The sequence below is a fragment of the Lipophrys pholis genome (assembly GCF_963383615.2).
Source record: "Lipophrys pholis genome assembly, chromosome: 1".
Lineage (NCBI taxonomy): Eukaryota > Metazoa > Chordata > Actinopteri > Blenniiformes > Blenniidae > Lipophrys > Lipophrys pholis.
The window spans coordinates 54,010,100-54,026,110 of NC_137635.1; the positions used below are offsets into that span (position 1 = coordinate 54,010,100).

Genomic DNA, 16,011 nt, shown 5'->3' on the forward strand with positions numbered 1-16,011 from the left:
TTCTGGGGAAAATATCCACAGATTTTCAACACAAGGCGCCCCCTGCTGGAGTGTCCAGAGATTACAAGTAAGGGTTGCTCATGTTTAGATGGGACAGAAAACCTGAAAAGTAGATTATCAGAGTAGCTCCTCCTCTCCAAAGGTCATAATTGATCAGATAACCAAAGAGTGGTTATCTTGTAAACATAAATACTTTATTTTATATCAACAAAACGACACGTTTTAATCTAAAACGTTAAAGAATGCATAAAACTGTAGACTAAATCGTATCTCTTATCTACTAAAGTTCTGTTATGGTGCTGGATAGAGCAAAAATGAATTGATTAAAACTGAACTGACCTTCTTTTGTCCTTATCATTTAATGAATTCAATTTAAAAAGAAATCCCTCTACTTATTATACATTTTATTTCAGATACTCGACTCTGGACATTTGCACTGATATAAAAATACTTGCAGCAAAGTAAAAGTAATTTACATCTACACATCCTCAACCATCAAAATGAGTAATTGTGTGTATTTAGTTTAATTCAAATGCAATTGTGTGTGTTATTTCATAAGTCATCATGAGAAAATACTTTTCATTTTCAGGTCAAAAGTTAGAATCAATGCAGTGCTCATATGATAGATGATTTACAACAAAATGTTTTAAAGCGAGAGTAGACAGGATGATGCGTCTTATGAAGGCATTTACCTGAAGTTGAAATATACAAATTAATTGCTCTTCATAATAAAAAAAAAACCAAATAGGCTAATTGCAAGATGATATATTTCCAGAGAGGCTGAGGACTTGGACACCTCCAATAACAGTTTCGTCTCTATCTGTGTGCATTGATAAATCATCACAACTCTGCAGAGGAAAACTGGACCTTTGTCCCATACGAAGATAAGGAAATACATTCAATGTATTCATCAAATCAATAATTCACACTAATGTGAGTGACGCTTATCAGAAATAGTATATTTTTTAACATAATCAATCATGAACTAATTCCAAATAAATTCCGTCAAAGTGCCAAACATTCACTGCAGTTATGTCATTATGTCGTGTATACATGTGCCGTGTAGAAGTACTTCTGGTAAGTTTTAGTCAATCGCCAAATAGTTCAAAATAGTGCAAAATCTAAATATTTTAAAGTAGTTCATGCCCCTTGACATTTTCAGGAGTTTTTAAAAAGAAACGGGCAAAAGAGGTCCTGGGTTCCGAATGAACAAACCAAAACTGGGTTTTGGGGAGTTTTCAGGGTTTTCAGGGTTTTCAGGGTTTTCAGGGTTTTCAGGGTTTCAGGCAGTGACTTCAGGACTCAGAAGCTTTTTTATTTTTCAACACACCTGATTGTAATGGAGGCCTCATTGTGAGGCAGAGCGAGGAGACACACTGGAGTCAGAGATGGTGGAGCAGGGAGCTCAAACATGCACAGGGGAGAACCAGCAACCTCCACACAGAAAGGCCCCCATGCAGGCCCAGCCTATTGATTCTATTTAGTTTATGTCTGGTGAGTTTGGAGACCCTTCATGACAAAATGGGACCTTCATGGTGACCCACGTGCAGCCGGATTTAATGCGTAGATTTAAAGGTAAAGGTAGTTGAAGATGAGCCAAGCGCGACTTAAATCAATATTTTCAGTGATCTCATTCCCAACTGAAATGAAATAATGTGTAATGGTTATATTATGGATGATAAAAACACAGTGTTTATTTATTTACCCTGAATATTCTCTTTACCCGAATTAGACTTACTTAAACATGCCCCGTTTTGCTGCTGAAATGCTGAAGTTTGGTTCAACTGGTTTAAAGTTACGTCATTTCTTTGCCCTTTTGTAGCTGAAAACAACTATAAAGCGTTTTAAGGCAAATATCCGTTGTGACTGGGCTTTAATTGGCATTTGGAAAGCAGCTGTCAGAGACCGGATGTTGGATCAGTCGTGACTTCTGCTTCAGCAGATGCGTTTTCAAGTCGTGACTGAGGCGCCTCCTTTTTAAAAAAGGTCGTTTTAAAAACTATCTATCTATCTATCTATCTATCTATCTATCTATCTATCTATCTATCTATCTATCTATCTATCTATCTATCTATCTATCTATCTATCTATCTATCTATCTATCTATCTATGTAATTATTTAATTTCCCGCATTCTGTGGATGATGATGGAAGGAGGAGGAGGACGTTAAAAACCCGTTATTAGGATGTACCTGCGCCCATTTAGTTTGCCTTGAACGGTTTCTGATAGCGTGTCCCCGTTGATGCTCAGCCCCTTTATCTGGTGCGACCAGAAGCAGATACCTCTTTATCTCCCAGAGCCACAAGTCCCCCGGTGGACCTCAGGGAACCGCCAGGCCAGCGAGAACAATCCCACACAAAAGCACCTTTCTTATTTCATATTTATCTATCGATGGAGAAAACGGTGTCGCATTCAATTAAGGTATAATTAGACACCCTCGGTATTGTATCAGCAGCACGTCCACCCTTCGGGCAAAGGGAAAAGATGTTGATTACACCTTTTCTTTTTTTTTTTTGGGAGTAAAATATGAAAATAATCAGTAAAATTAAAAAAAAAAAAAAAAGGAGAGAATCCTCTCTTATCATTAGTTATCTCATTGCGGGATAAACCAGCTTAGAGAAAAATGCTTTAGTGTAAAATATAAATAGGTCAAAAGCTTAACCTGAGCTTTTGTTTCTTTCATCAAAAAAAAAAAAAAAAAGAAATAAAAAATGACAGCACCTGAACCACAGCCAGGCTACAGTAAACCACCGCACGTCGTTACAGGCCGGCGCGCTCTGCCTGTTTGCTTTTTTTTTTTTTTTTTTTTTTTTTTTTTTATATGCTTTGCCCTCCACAAGACTATATAGCCCACGACAGCCAAATAATAATGAATCATTTCATAAATAATGGGTTTAGGGGCTTATCGGGAATGAAGAGGCCGCTGCCGTGCGCTTATCTCACTCGGCCACATTGCGGCCTGTGTTCCGCTCCCCATACTGAGGGAGCGCGCTGGATGCGGCGAGGAATAACTCACACACACACACACACACACACACAAACTCGCGCGCGCACACACATACACACACACACACACTGCTCCACAACGGGTAGAGAGAGGAAAAAAAAAAAAAAAAAGAAAACGCTCAGACATGGATGACCCACTCACAAAATGGCTCCACTTACACAGTAACATCAACAACACGGCTGGAACGGTGAGTACAAAAATACATCTCTCCATTTAAACCCGCGCGTTTTGTTGCTCCAAAAAGGGACGCAATTGGACTGCTGTCGTCCGCGTTTTCTCAGCATAATGAGCGGGGATATTTAGCCTATATTTTTCTCTGCCATTGTCTGATCGGGTTGCGGAATGTCATAACGGATGCGAGGCCTATTGGAGATTTAACACAGAAATTAAAGAGCGCGTGTTTATCTGCGCGCTGCTCTTGGATTATAATAATTTTCCCGGAGCATTTATCCAATTAAACGCAGAGAAAAATACAGCAGCCCTCTCCAGTGGTCGCCTGAAAACCACAGCAGCACCGCGGCCTTCATCACGGTAAAACAAATAACCCACCTTCACTTCTGTGGGGATTAAAATCCCATTTGCGTATTTTTCCACGACGTTTTTCCGGATTTTCTGCACACGGGTTTTTATTTTTGACTAAGGGTGGCCATCATTAGCTCTCTTCGTTTGTCCCTTTATCCGTAATAGCGCTGCAACATTCAAGCCTCAGACGTCAGCCAAAATGACGAGTTTTTAATTTGTTCCAATGTGGAAATAATGCGTTCGTGTTGTGAGGCTTTCTGAACGGAACGCACACCGAGGGCCAAAGAAAAGAAAACATACACAGACATTATCGGGATAGAAAATGTCTCTTTAAAGGTAAGGTAATGTTTAAAAATATAATCAGCTCACATATTTATCTTATTTAAAAAGAAATACACCCGTTCAAATGGTGAATTATTATTATTATAAAGTCATTCTCATGCCTTCAATAATATTCAAAATTATACAACGAACGAGAACAGTGGCTATTTAAAAAAAAACCTTCCAGTCAAAATGCGTGTGAGGAAGTCTTATCGTGTGGAAAATATCATTCTAACATACACAGAATTAATAAAAAACACCTAATTTGACAAGCCACTAATTGCGCAATTTGGATGCGCATAATTATGGTTGTTATAATAACGTTAATTCTTGATAATAGGCGTCACGGAGAATCGTTAATTTCCCGGTGGCTTGCAGAGACAACAGATGCGTGGTTACAGCAGCACATCATTTCCCTTAACTATGATTTAATTTGCCATTTTATTCAGGACTGTAGCGCGTGGTGAGACGGTGCGAAAATGATGGAAAAGCGGCAGCAGGATCTTTGTCCTGGAAGTCCCGACGCCGGGTCCGGTCCTGGAAAGCAGGAGGACTCCTTCATCATCTCCAGACGGAACGGGGAGCCGAAGGAGGAGAGGGAGGAGGACCAGGAGGAGGAGGAGGAGGAAGAGGAGGAGGAGGAGGAGGAGGAGGAGGAAGAAGAGAGAGGAGGGAGGTACAAGGCGGGCGAGGAGACGGATGACGTTCCTCTGCAGAACTCGAGCAACGGGACCAGCATCAGCATCATCATCAACGGGGTTGCCAAGGAAACTGCCTCTCGCGACGCCCTTGACCTGAAAAGGGAAGTGCCGGTGATCGAGCTCTCCAGGAGGGACGCTATAAAGGCGGTGGAGCAGAGGACCGAGAACCATTTGGTGCCGATCACGGAACTTCGCAGACCTCCACCGCTGCCGCTGCCGCCGCCGCAACGAGACGACGCTCGAATGGTCCAACTGAGTCCAAACGCGTTTCCTGTCCCGGCGCGGGCGATGCTCTACAACCTGGCGCAGCCTCTCGCCGCCATCAACAGGTAGGTGATGGAAGAGAATCCAAAAAAAAAATGGAAAATCACCTCGAGAAAGTTATGGGCTGCGTGCAGCGCAATATTTATTGTAAGAGAAGTGTGTGTGTGTGTGTGTGTGTGTGTGTGTGTGTGTGTGTGTGTGTGTGTGTGTGTGTGTGTGTGTGTGTGTGCTTTGTGTCGTAAGGCAGTAATATATAACATTACTCTCATATATCTGCATCTCTTGTGTGTCCTGTGTCGCTGTAGTCTCGGAGGGGAGTCGGAGCAGTACAGCATGTACCCCAGCAACAGGGTAAAGCGCCGCCCGGCGCCTTATGAGGTTGAACTCGACGAGGGTAGGCGCATTTTAGATCTTTATAAGTATGGTAAGACGCACTTCTGCTGTGTCCTCCTTCTGCCAATGTAGTTCCCTGAACCCACCCCCACCCCCACCCCACCCACCCCACCCCCCCCATCTCCATTATCATCCATCCACTGACAGGGATCTCTGTAATCTGAGTTTCGCAGAGGATGTTTTACAAGCAGAACAAAAAAACAAAAAAATAAATTCCAGGAGTCTTTAACCCTGGATGAATGAAAACATCATAATTCACATAAATGCAGCTAATCTGAGTGTCAAATACCTGCGTGCTGTTGAAGACAGCCCTCTGCACACAGATTTTGGTTTGTTTTATTTGAAACATCCTTTTCCACTGCTGCCCACTCACTGCCATGTAGAGGGATGGAGGGATGGAGGGTGGAGGGCGGAGGGTGGAGGGTGGGGGTTGCTGCTGCCTCCATGCCAAGGTTTTACTGCAGAGTGGGCTGAAGGATTAAGATAGACTGGGTGTGTTCCAAGGGCAACAATAGCCCAGAAGACACCATTGTTGGGGGCGAGAAGATGCGACTACCTGCAGCGTTGCCTTTTTAAATACGCCCAAGTGAATTTAGAGAAAGTACAAAGAGCGTAACACAGGTTTCCCCAACACTCCTCGCCAAGGTTCAGCATGCTGAACTCACCGTCCTTCCATCACACCGATAAACGGCATTCCCTCAAAATCCACGATGGTCCGGAGGACGATGGAGTAACTTCACCTTTTGACATTAAAAAACGAAAAATCTGCACGTCTGTTCACCCGCTGCTGCTCGACTCACTCTTACTTTTGCGCTTTCGCTCTTTCACCAACTACATTTTCTCCTCCAATCGCAAGTCTGAGTGTCTCCGTCGTTCCTTTGTCTCCTCCCAACTCGTCTCTTTCTCCTCCTTCCCCAGCCGGCCAGCCGAAGATCGTGCGACGCATCTTCACCAACAGCCGCGAGCGCTGGCGGCAGCAGAACGTGAACGGCGCCTTCGCCGAGCTCCGCAAGCTCATCCCCACCCACCCCCCGGACAAGAAGCTGAGCAAGAACGAGATCCTGCGGCTCGCCATGAAGTACATCAGCTTCCTGTCCAACCTCCTGGAGGACCAGGACGGCGGCAGGAACGGCGGCGGCGGCGACGTCGACACGGGGCTGCTGGTCGGGGTGGCGGCCCACGATGGGGGGCCCCAGGGGGGGGCGCATCAGGACACGGTGGTGGGCTTGGCCCGAGATGATCTCCTGGGGACGATGTCTCCGGGGTCCAGCTGTGGGAGTTTGCCCGACGGCGACGCCGAGGGCAGTCCGGAGAGCTTCGTGGAGGACCAGGACTCGCCTCCGGCGTCGAGGACTCTGACGGCGTCGCGCGGCCCGCCGCTGCATCTCGCCTCCAGGGATCTAAGGCGCAACGGCCGCCCGTTGGACGGCTCCAGCCGCCGATGATGCTGATGTCAAATGACGACGGACACGAGAGACTGAACGGGAGCGATGGGAGGAACTAGGGAGAACCCGGATCTGGCCGGGGACTCGGTCAGCTTCGAGTCCTCGGCAGAGAGACGGGAATCGAGCTCCACGATGCGAGAGACGGCGACGAGCCCCCCCGGCGCGACGTCGTCCCCACAAACCAATTGTCTGAATTCCATCCAACAAAAAAATAGACTTTGTAAATTCTGCATGTCTCACGTCTGCGACTGAACGGCGGATTATAACTTTCTGTGCTTCGAAAGTTCCAAAGACTGAAAAAAAAAACGATAGAAAAAGCAAAACAAAGACAATAATATTCGAAGGTTATTCAAACGTTTCCAGAGGGGGATCTCACGCCACTTCAGGCCGACGGTCGAGGAACGTCAGCGGATCTAACAAGTGTCGAGTCGCTTCCGACGAAAAGACGGTCGCAAACAAACCGACTGGACTCTGATCGTACCCATGCAGTTACGTATGTATTGTAAATAGGCGTTATAGTTCCACCGGACGATGTAAAAAGAAAGAGAAGAAGGCGGACTGGGGTGGTGTGTTTTTGAGACGTACCATTGCGTGTTTGTCGGAGGGTTCGCGGGAAGGGAGCAGATCAACTGAACATGAAATCCAATGTGGTACCGTTTGCTCCGGCGAACATTTCAGACAAGTCTCACTGCCTGGACTCACTTTATCTATTTGAAATTAGCTGTGGAGGTACAAAGACATGCAGTGTTCTTTCAAAAAAAGAAGAAGAAAAAAAAGAAAAGTGTACAAAGAAATCCTGAACAGTCTTTTTTGATATGAATGTTTCAGTGTCTTTTCTTTTTTTTTTTTTTTTTTAACTGTAATGCAGTTGTAGTTTAGTAAGGTACACAAATAAATCCCTTCATTGCAGCTTTTACACACACGCCCACACACACACACACACACACACACACACACACACACACACACACACACACACGCACACACACACACACACACACACAGTGTGAATATCATAAGAGCACCAGCAGTTTTCTGAGGTTCCAGACGCGTTCACGTCTCTGCTCTTTCAGCAGGACCCATCGTAGCCGATATTGGTACCTTTGGTATTTTATGACTTGCAGTAAAGGGACATTGTACGTTTGGTAATGACATATTTGTTGTATGATAGCTGTATCTATGAATATATCCAATGTTAAATTGATGAATTTTATACAAAAACTCCTGAATAAAACGAAGAGGAAAAGTCTTGTATATTTGGTCTCACTGACACGACGTCCGATCAATTCACCTCCGATCAATGCAGTTTAAGATGATTCATCAGTTCTTCCCTTTTTATTGATTTGATTCTGTTAGGACAGGGTTTCAATTCAATTCTTTTTAGTTTTGTTCATATATTCACATTAAGATTCATCTTTTCACTTGATATATTTGATTTGAATTTAATCTGTCACTTCATTCTGGTTGCAGATCAATTTAGTTAATTAAGTTGAATAAAGTCAAATTAAATCCAGTTCAATTCAGTTCACACAAACATTTATTTTATTATTTAACTGAATCACATATTGATTCTAAGATTGTGTTTCAGTTAAGATCATTTCAAATTAATTTATTTTAGCTTTTAAAAAACGTTTACGTCGTATTTTCATTTTAACATTATAGTTTTTATTCACTTAATTTGGTTGAGTTTCATTTGATTAGAATTAGATTATTCAAATTAAGATGAACTGAAGTGAATTTGTATTAATTTAAGATGATTTCATAATTCAGTTCTTCTCCTTTTTATATAAATATTTTTTTTTTACTTTTGACTGTATATTGATTTTAACATTTGGTTGAGTCTCATTTCGTTTGCAAATCCTTTATCTTGTTTTCACACGTCACCAATTTTACATTGCAGATTATTCCAATTTCAATTAATTGATTTCAGTTCGTATCAATTCAAGCTGATTCCTCAATTCAATTTAATTCAATTCAAAATCTAATCATTTGAATTCAATTGATATGCAGCCATTGTTTCAGTCGTAATAAGCTTCTCCCACTTCAACATCCAAAGTAAATCATCGCACTTCACGTTCAACCTTCCTCTGCGTTTGAAACCAAACTTGCTCGTTGCGTAACTCGACCCCGGAGGCCGACACAAAGACTCGCCACGTGACCGTTTCCCACCGCATCTGCCCAGCGCGGCGCTGGAGGAGCCGCTCAGAGAAACTCCTCCGACGGAGGCTGGAATCCTCACTTCCTCCCAGCAAGTGACGACTTCCTGCAGAGGTCAGCGCGGCTCGGTGACCCGCAGGATATCCTGCCATTGTGAAAGTGCTCTGGACGGCCTCCACCACACTTTGCTGTTGTGTCTGTGCAGGCGCAGTGAAACAAGCACACTGATCGAGTCTCGTTGACCCCCCCCCCCCCCCCTCTCCAAAAAAGTTTGTGACGTGTGTGTTTTAATTTGGAAAACTCTCCCTTCTTTGAGTCTGCTCTCCACAGTGGACTGGAGCGCCGCGGCCAGAACACAATCTGCACTCGGATGTTTCTGAAGGCTATAATTGCTTCCAGAGAGCATCAGAGGCCTCCAGGTGTTGGGGGACCTTCTCCTGAGCGGCGCTCTGACGGGGGCCCGGACGCCGGCGAGCGGCTCCACGGGTTCACGCCTGCCAAACGTTTACCTGACTCTCCAGAACGACGGCGACTCACAAAGGAGACGAACACAGAGAGCGAGAGCATAGCGGGGACTGCGAGGGGTGTGTGTGTGTGTGTGTGTGTGTGTGTGTGTGTGTGTGTGTGTGTGTGTGTGTGTGTGTGTGTGTGTGTGTGTGTGTGTGTGTGTGTGTGTGTGTGTGTGTGTTTATCAGCTCAGTGCAGATGGGTGGCAGAGTGGCTCTTGCAGCCAAATGATTCAGTATGCTAATGAGCTGTTATCTGTGCTGCTGCAGGAACAATATACTGTCTTTCTCACAGTGGGAATCCGGCCTGCTGGGAACAGATTACACTGCACACGCAGCCAAGGTAGTTATTTATATTTTCACACACACACAAACACACACACACACACATACACACACACACACACACACACACACACACACACACACACACACACACACACAGAGTCGCAGAAAATAAATAAATAAATGAAACACATAAATGCACAGACACACATATACACAGATAGGCCTATAAACAAACAAGCAAAATAGCATTTTTTTTACACACACACACACACACGCACACACACACACACACACACACACACACACACACACACACGGCACCGTGAAGCAGGTGGAAGTTTGTCTTCAACCACTCGATGGACGTGTGTGTTTTTCCCTCCAACAGGTCTCATTGTGTCTGTTAAATATCAATTATGTATTTTTCTCAATTAATCGACCTTTAATTAGTCTTTCAATCATTAGTGGGTATTTGGAGCATAAAAACATAAACTTTGGTAGGATTTTGCAGTAGTTTGACCATCAAAGTGAACCAGATTATTATCATTGTTAAATTTATTCAACAATGCACACACAGGTTATTTCTCGTCCTCTGAATGTAGTTTTAAAATTCCAATTGAAATTAAAAAAAAAAGCATTTATTCATTCATTTAATATATCGATATATTTGGATATTTAAAGCATCATTTAAAAATAAACACATTACCTCAAAGTATTTCATTATTGTAGTGATTTCTGGCTACACTGCTGTTAGAATGAATTATTTTCTCTTCGGGTAAAACAGGAATAGTTTGCATAATTCGTGGAACAAAAATGTTAGTTTAGGTGAAAATATGAACCATTTCCTAATTTGTGTTCATCACTTTATCGTGTACTGTTTTATTAAATGAATATACATCCTGTTCATTGTTATTTGTAAAAGAAAGACACATAGGAGGCGTTGAGGCACGATGGTGATTGAAAATATCTTGAAGAACTACTTAGATTAAACAGATTTCTGGGATTTTGAAATGAAGATAGTGTATTTTCAGTCGTGAAATGTGAGGATGAACAAGAGAAATAAATCATAAGAACATAAGTAAATGACCATATCTCTGAAATGCCATCATTTCACTTATCTCCAGCGAATGTTTTCCCTTTGAAACACTAATATAGACAAAATCACGTTTAGAAATCTATATTTACCAAATGTGATTGTCGTAAAAATCCAAATGTCATCGTCACAGAACTTATAAAGCAGCCCCTCTCCTTTCCGTATTAAATAAATATCTCCTGTAAAAACGTCTCAGAGCCTTTCAGTATAATAATAAACACCGAAAGCAATTCATCTTGCAAATGGATTGCTGGTGTGCAAAGGAAAATGAGTTATTATCACGTGTAATCTGCAGAGAGGCTTGGAGTCTAATGAGATATAGCATCCGTAAAAGTCACAGTGATTTTTCTTTGTACAGTCTGGAGGCCCTGCTTGTAATTTACGGCGCGCTTTGCTGAACTGCAGAAGCTTTTCCTGCCTCTTCCCAGTGTGTAATATCAATTGGGTGTTGTATTTTTTGTTTCTTTGCTTTTATCGGCTCAGGTGATTTTACGTCGAAATAAATGTTGATTTCTCACAGAGTTGGTTTCAATCTTTGCTGTTCATGTGTAGAAACAGAAAGTTTTGTGCTCCTGCTTTTGTTTTTTGTGCTCAATACATTTGAGCCACATTCAGATATACCAAACTGCCAAGACAAAGATTTTGGGTGTAGAAATGAGGCCGGTGCATAAGATTCTGCAAGAATTTCTACAATATTTGCCTCCAAATTCCAAATTAAAAGGTCCATTATTAACTTCTGATCTGAGTTTTGCAATATGTTTGTGCATTTAAGATCTTTTCCTTTTACGATGAAATAAAGAAATGGTTTAAACATGACTTTCCCAGTCCTACAACATTATGAGCATTGTTTCCACCGCCATAGAGTTCTGCTGCAAATCCTGAGCATCTTACGCCCTCTAGTGGAAATAAAAAGCCATTACAACTTGCCTCCATTGTCTGCATTTTGTTAATTCTGATTGCAATGACAAATTGTTTGTAAATTACTTTATTTCTCTCTTTCTACGTACATAAAACTCAAAGGGTCATTTATTTTGAGCAGAAGGATTTTTAATGCAAAGAACTAAACAGCAGTTGATTTGAGCCTCGTCCATCTCCAAATGGAATAAAGCAAAGCTGCTCTGATTGGCCCGACAGCGGCGAGCAGAGGCTGAACTGTATTCGTCAAGCAGCGCCAGAGGCTGAAGGACGTGCAGAGTCTACGACAAGCTCGGGTCAGAGGTCAAAGGTTGCGGTCACAGGTTCTCCGTTGGCGCCGGCTTGTTCTTTGGGTCTGGGTAGAGCAGGAAGCCGGAGAAGGTGCTGTCGTCCTCGTTGCTGGAGTAAACCCCGTTCCAGTCCCTCAGGGTCTCCAGCCACACCTGGTCGCCGTCGTCGAGCGGCAGCAGCGCCAGGTTGGACGCCTGGTCGATGTCCTGGCCGTACAGTGAGTCTCGCGTCCGCAGCCTCCGGACGCCATTCACCACCAGGGCGGCGCGCACGGGGCGGTTGCGCACCGTGATGTGGTAGGTGAACAGGTAGACGCCGGGGAAGGTGACGTTGAATTTGCTGAGGGCGGGATCCCAGTGGCCCTCGCCGTTGTAAAACACCTTGTCGAACTTGACGGGCAGGCCGGGCGGCGGGAAGGACCTGCTGGGGAACAAGCCCACGCTGAACGCCGAGCGGACCGGCTCCACGCTCTCACCTGGGGAGCCTTTCGGGCCCCGGGGGCCACGCCCACCTTTCGGTCCCCTCTCCCCCCGGACCCCGGCCAAGCCCCGCCCCCCCGGCGGTCCCAGCGGCCCTCTCGCCCCACCGTCCCCCTTTCCTCCCGGAGGCCCTGGCTCCCCTCGCGCTCCATCAGCTCCGTCGGTTCCGTTCACGCCCGGGGGGCCACTCTCGCCTCTCGGACCCGGGGGCCCTCGCTCGCCCACGTCGCCTTTCTCTCCTTTCTCGCCTGCTAAACACTCGCCAGTGAGTCCTTGGTCGCCTTTCTGACCCTTTGTCCCGGCGACCCCCGGGGGACCTGCAGGCCCCTCCCTCCCCGGGTCCCCCTTCGTCCCATTCATGCCGGGCTCTCCTCTTTCTCCTGGGTCTCCTTTCAGACCACTGAAGCCCCGTTCACCTTTCTCTCCTCTCGGGCCTGGATCACCTGGAGAGGTGGCCGTCAAATCCTCAAACACGACATTCAACAGTCACAAACCACATTCATGCTTTGGATTAAAAAACGACAGGAGAAAAGTACCCACCCTTTTCCCCGGGTTTCCCGGGGATCCCGGGGGCACCAGGTAGACCCGCGGGTCCCGGATCTCCTTTTCCACCTGCAGCAGTTTTGATAATAAGACGTAGAAAATGACGTCCAGAAGGAACTTATACCAGACCAAAGAAAAGAGCGAAGGACAACGACAGAGAGACCGAGAGGCGGCGGAGAGCCTGGGTGTACCTGAGTCCCCGTCGAGGCCCTTGGCTCCGTGGAGTCCCACTGGTCCTGGGGGGCCACTGGGCCCTGTATCGCCCTTCTCTCCTGGAAAACCTGGAAAAACAGAGGAAAAAGTCGGAAGAACAAAACTTGAACGAAATGGGTGAACCTGCTAGAAGTGAAAGACGTCCCTACCCGGTGGGCCCCGTTCCCCCGCCAGCCCCGGCGGGCCTCGCTCCCCCGCCGGGCCCGCCGGGCCTCTCTCAGGGGGGCAGCACGCGCAGAAGTTGAAGAAACATTCGTTGTAGTCCAGCGTGAAGTTCCCATGGACGTTCCCGGGCGGCGCTGCGGCGTCGGTGTGGAACTCGGTGGAGTAGGAGTCGCTGGAGAAGGTGGTGCTGTCGGTGGAGGACAGGGTGTAGGCATCCATCAGCACCTCCGTGGTCTCGTCCGTGTGGACGCTGCTGGAGGGGGGGACCGTGGCCGTGGTGGTGGTGGTGGTGCGCCCTCCTCCTCCTCCTCCACCGCCGCCCCCGGCCCGGGGGGGCTTCTTGGTGGTCTGCGGTCTGGGCCAGCGGGTGGTTCTGGCAGCGGAGGTCAGCGCCGCCATCAGAGCCACCAGGACGGCGGTCAGGACGGCGGTCAGGACGACGGCCCGCGGCGACGGCATGCCGGACGCTCGGCCGGACGACTGTAAAGGTGAAGACGAAACGCCACAAAGGTCACTTCTGCTTCTCGGAGCGGACGGAATGCGACGACGGCGCCTGCTGATGGAAACGCTGCCGAAGCTTCATTCCTCCCCGGAACGCCGCCGCCGCCGTTTCACCGCCTTCCTTTTATCCAACTTCTGCACCTTGAAGCTCGTGACGGAACAAAAGGGACGCAGGGCAGAAAGCCGGTGGGCTGGCGACTGCAGATTACGTGACTCCTGAGGGACGTGAAATGAAGCAAGTTGCAAACAAGGACTTGATTCTTTGTGATACCAGATCTGGATCCAGGCCCAGGAGGACCGGCCGGCGCTCAGACGCTCACACACACACACACACCGGCTTTGTACACAAAACAACATCTGAAGTTTCAAAGACGGACAGACAACATGTGTTCATACATGCAGTGTTTAGACGCACAAATTCACATCGTGTCAGTAATGAATAGTCTCATATGAGAGCGAGCGACCTGCTGGCCGTGGCGGCGTCTGGCAGCACCTCAAAGCCGGTAAACGGATCAGAGGAAGGTTTGATGTCTTAGAACCGGCGGCGCAGCAACACTGATCCAAACGTTCTCCGCCTTGATCTGTAGAACCCAACGCTGACGGAAACCAAACCTGGGAAACGGACTCGATCACAAGAACTTTTCCCAGACGAACAAGATCAACTCGGAAAGGATGAAGGTTGTTGACGTCATTAAAACTACAAAAACAAACAAACAAACAAACAAACAGTACAGCATGTACAGGTGAAATCAAAATAGTCAAAATAGGGATAAAAATAAAGAAAAAAAGACATAAAAACTGAAAGGAAATGGAAAGAAGAGGAAGAAGAGGAAGATAAAAGAAAGAAAAAAATTTAAAAGGGGGAAAAATAGAAAAAAAGAAGGAAAAAAGAAAGAAAAAAAAGAAAAAAATATTTAAAAAGGGGGAAAAAGAGGGAAAAGAAGGTAAAAGAAAGAAAAAAAGGGGGGAAAGGACAATAAGGGAAATAAGAAGAAAATGATTTAAGGGAGAAAAAAAAGAGACACAGATGGAAATAAGAAAGAAAAAAGAAAAGAATAGCATTTGGAAACATGGAGGAAAAGAGGAAAATAGACAGAAAAAAAGAAAATAAATTAAACAAGGGAAAAAAGGGGGAATAATTTAAAAAAGAATTTAATAATAAAAAGGAAATAAGAGATAATGAAGGAAAAAATAAAGAAAAAAGAATAGAAAGGGGAAAAAAGGAAAGATTAAAACAGTCTTAATAGTATATTTTGTATAATATGTGAAGTAAATGCCAAAACATTTCACCCTTTATTAACTATGTTGCTTAAATTGGTAAATTTCTTCCAAACCAACAAAAGAAACTGGAAGGTAATCAACCAATCATGTGTTTAAATGTGATAAAGAATCATTATGTGTTAATGTATGGGATATGTATAGTTATATGAATATTATATGTAAATGATGTTACTGGGAGTCAGTGTGAAATATTATAGCAGAAAACTATGGAAACATGTAAATCATGATAGTATATTTAATCATATGAATCTAAAGAGTCAGTGATATGATGCCACTATTGAACATTCATTAATGATGGTGTTTTGTAAATAAATTTTTTTATTAAAAGTCGTTGTGATGTACAATGAGCACAGTAACAATTTCACCACATTCACAAACGTATTGGCCCATTTTTAGGATATTAATCAAGAAATAAATGTGTTTTTCATGCAATTCATGTATTTAAACCAGTGTCATTTCATGCTCATGAATATATTCATTTGTTTGCCTGATTTTCTCAGATGTTTGTTTGGCTTTTGGTTTAAATTACATTAAAACCTTTAGGTGACATAAGTTTAACTTCTTCTTTCCTCTTTTCAGACATGTTGAATTAGTTATGTGTGTTACGTGTGTGTATGTTTGTATTGAGTGTACAATACATTATATAATTTATGTATCTGCATTCTCATTTAAAATGAGTATAATTAGTTTTTTCTTCTTTGTTACATTACCTGTAGTTTATCTGGAATAAAATACAGAAAGAAAAAGTGATTGTGGGTGAGAAACATGTGATTTGCACCAGATATTGAATAGTTTCAGACTGTTGGAGAATATTAGATTCTTGAAGAAAAATAAGTTTAAACTAAGAAATGTGTTTGTTGTTGTTGGGTTGTTGTTTTACTGTCTTGTTTGTCCTCCCGTTTCCTTGTTGAATAGTTCAGTGCCTGATG

At 44.5% G+C, this 16,011-nt stretch overlaps 2 protein-coding genes across 2 annotated transcripts; one reads left to right on the forward strand and one right to left on the reverse strand.

The window, feature by feature from the left end:
* Positions 1-3,135: 3,135 nt before the first annotated feature.
* Positions 3,136-7,024, forward strand: LOC308117934 (T-cell acute lymphocytic leukemia protein 1-like; the record flags this gene model as incomplete). Its single annotated transcript, XM_080477056.1, is given in 5 exon segments — positions 3,136-3,194; positions 4,300-4,313; positions 4,316-4,880; positions 5,121-5,209; positions 6,127-7,024. Coding segments are annotated over 5 exon segments (1,254 nt in total). The 3' UTR covers positions 6,654-7,024.
* Positions 7,025-11,926: 4,902 nt separating this feature from the next.
* On the reverse strand, positions 11,927-13,759 carry otol1a (otolin 1a; the record flags this gene model as incomplete). The annotated part of the gene is made up of 4 exons (XM_080473099.1): positions 11,927-12,822; positions 12,920-12,991; positions 13,114-13,203; positions 13,285-13,759. The coding sequence occupies 4 exons, from the start codon at positions 13,757-13,759 to the stop codon at positions 11,927-11,929; spliced, it is 1,533 nt and encodes a 510-aa protein (XP_080329225.1).
* Between the last annotated feature and the right edge of the window lie 2,252 nt (positions 13,760-16,011).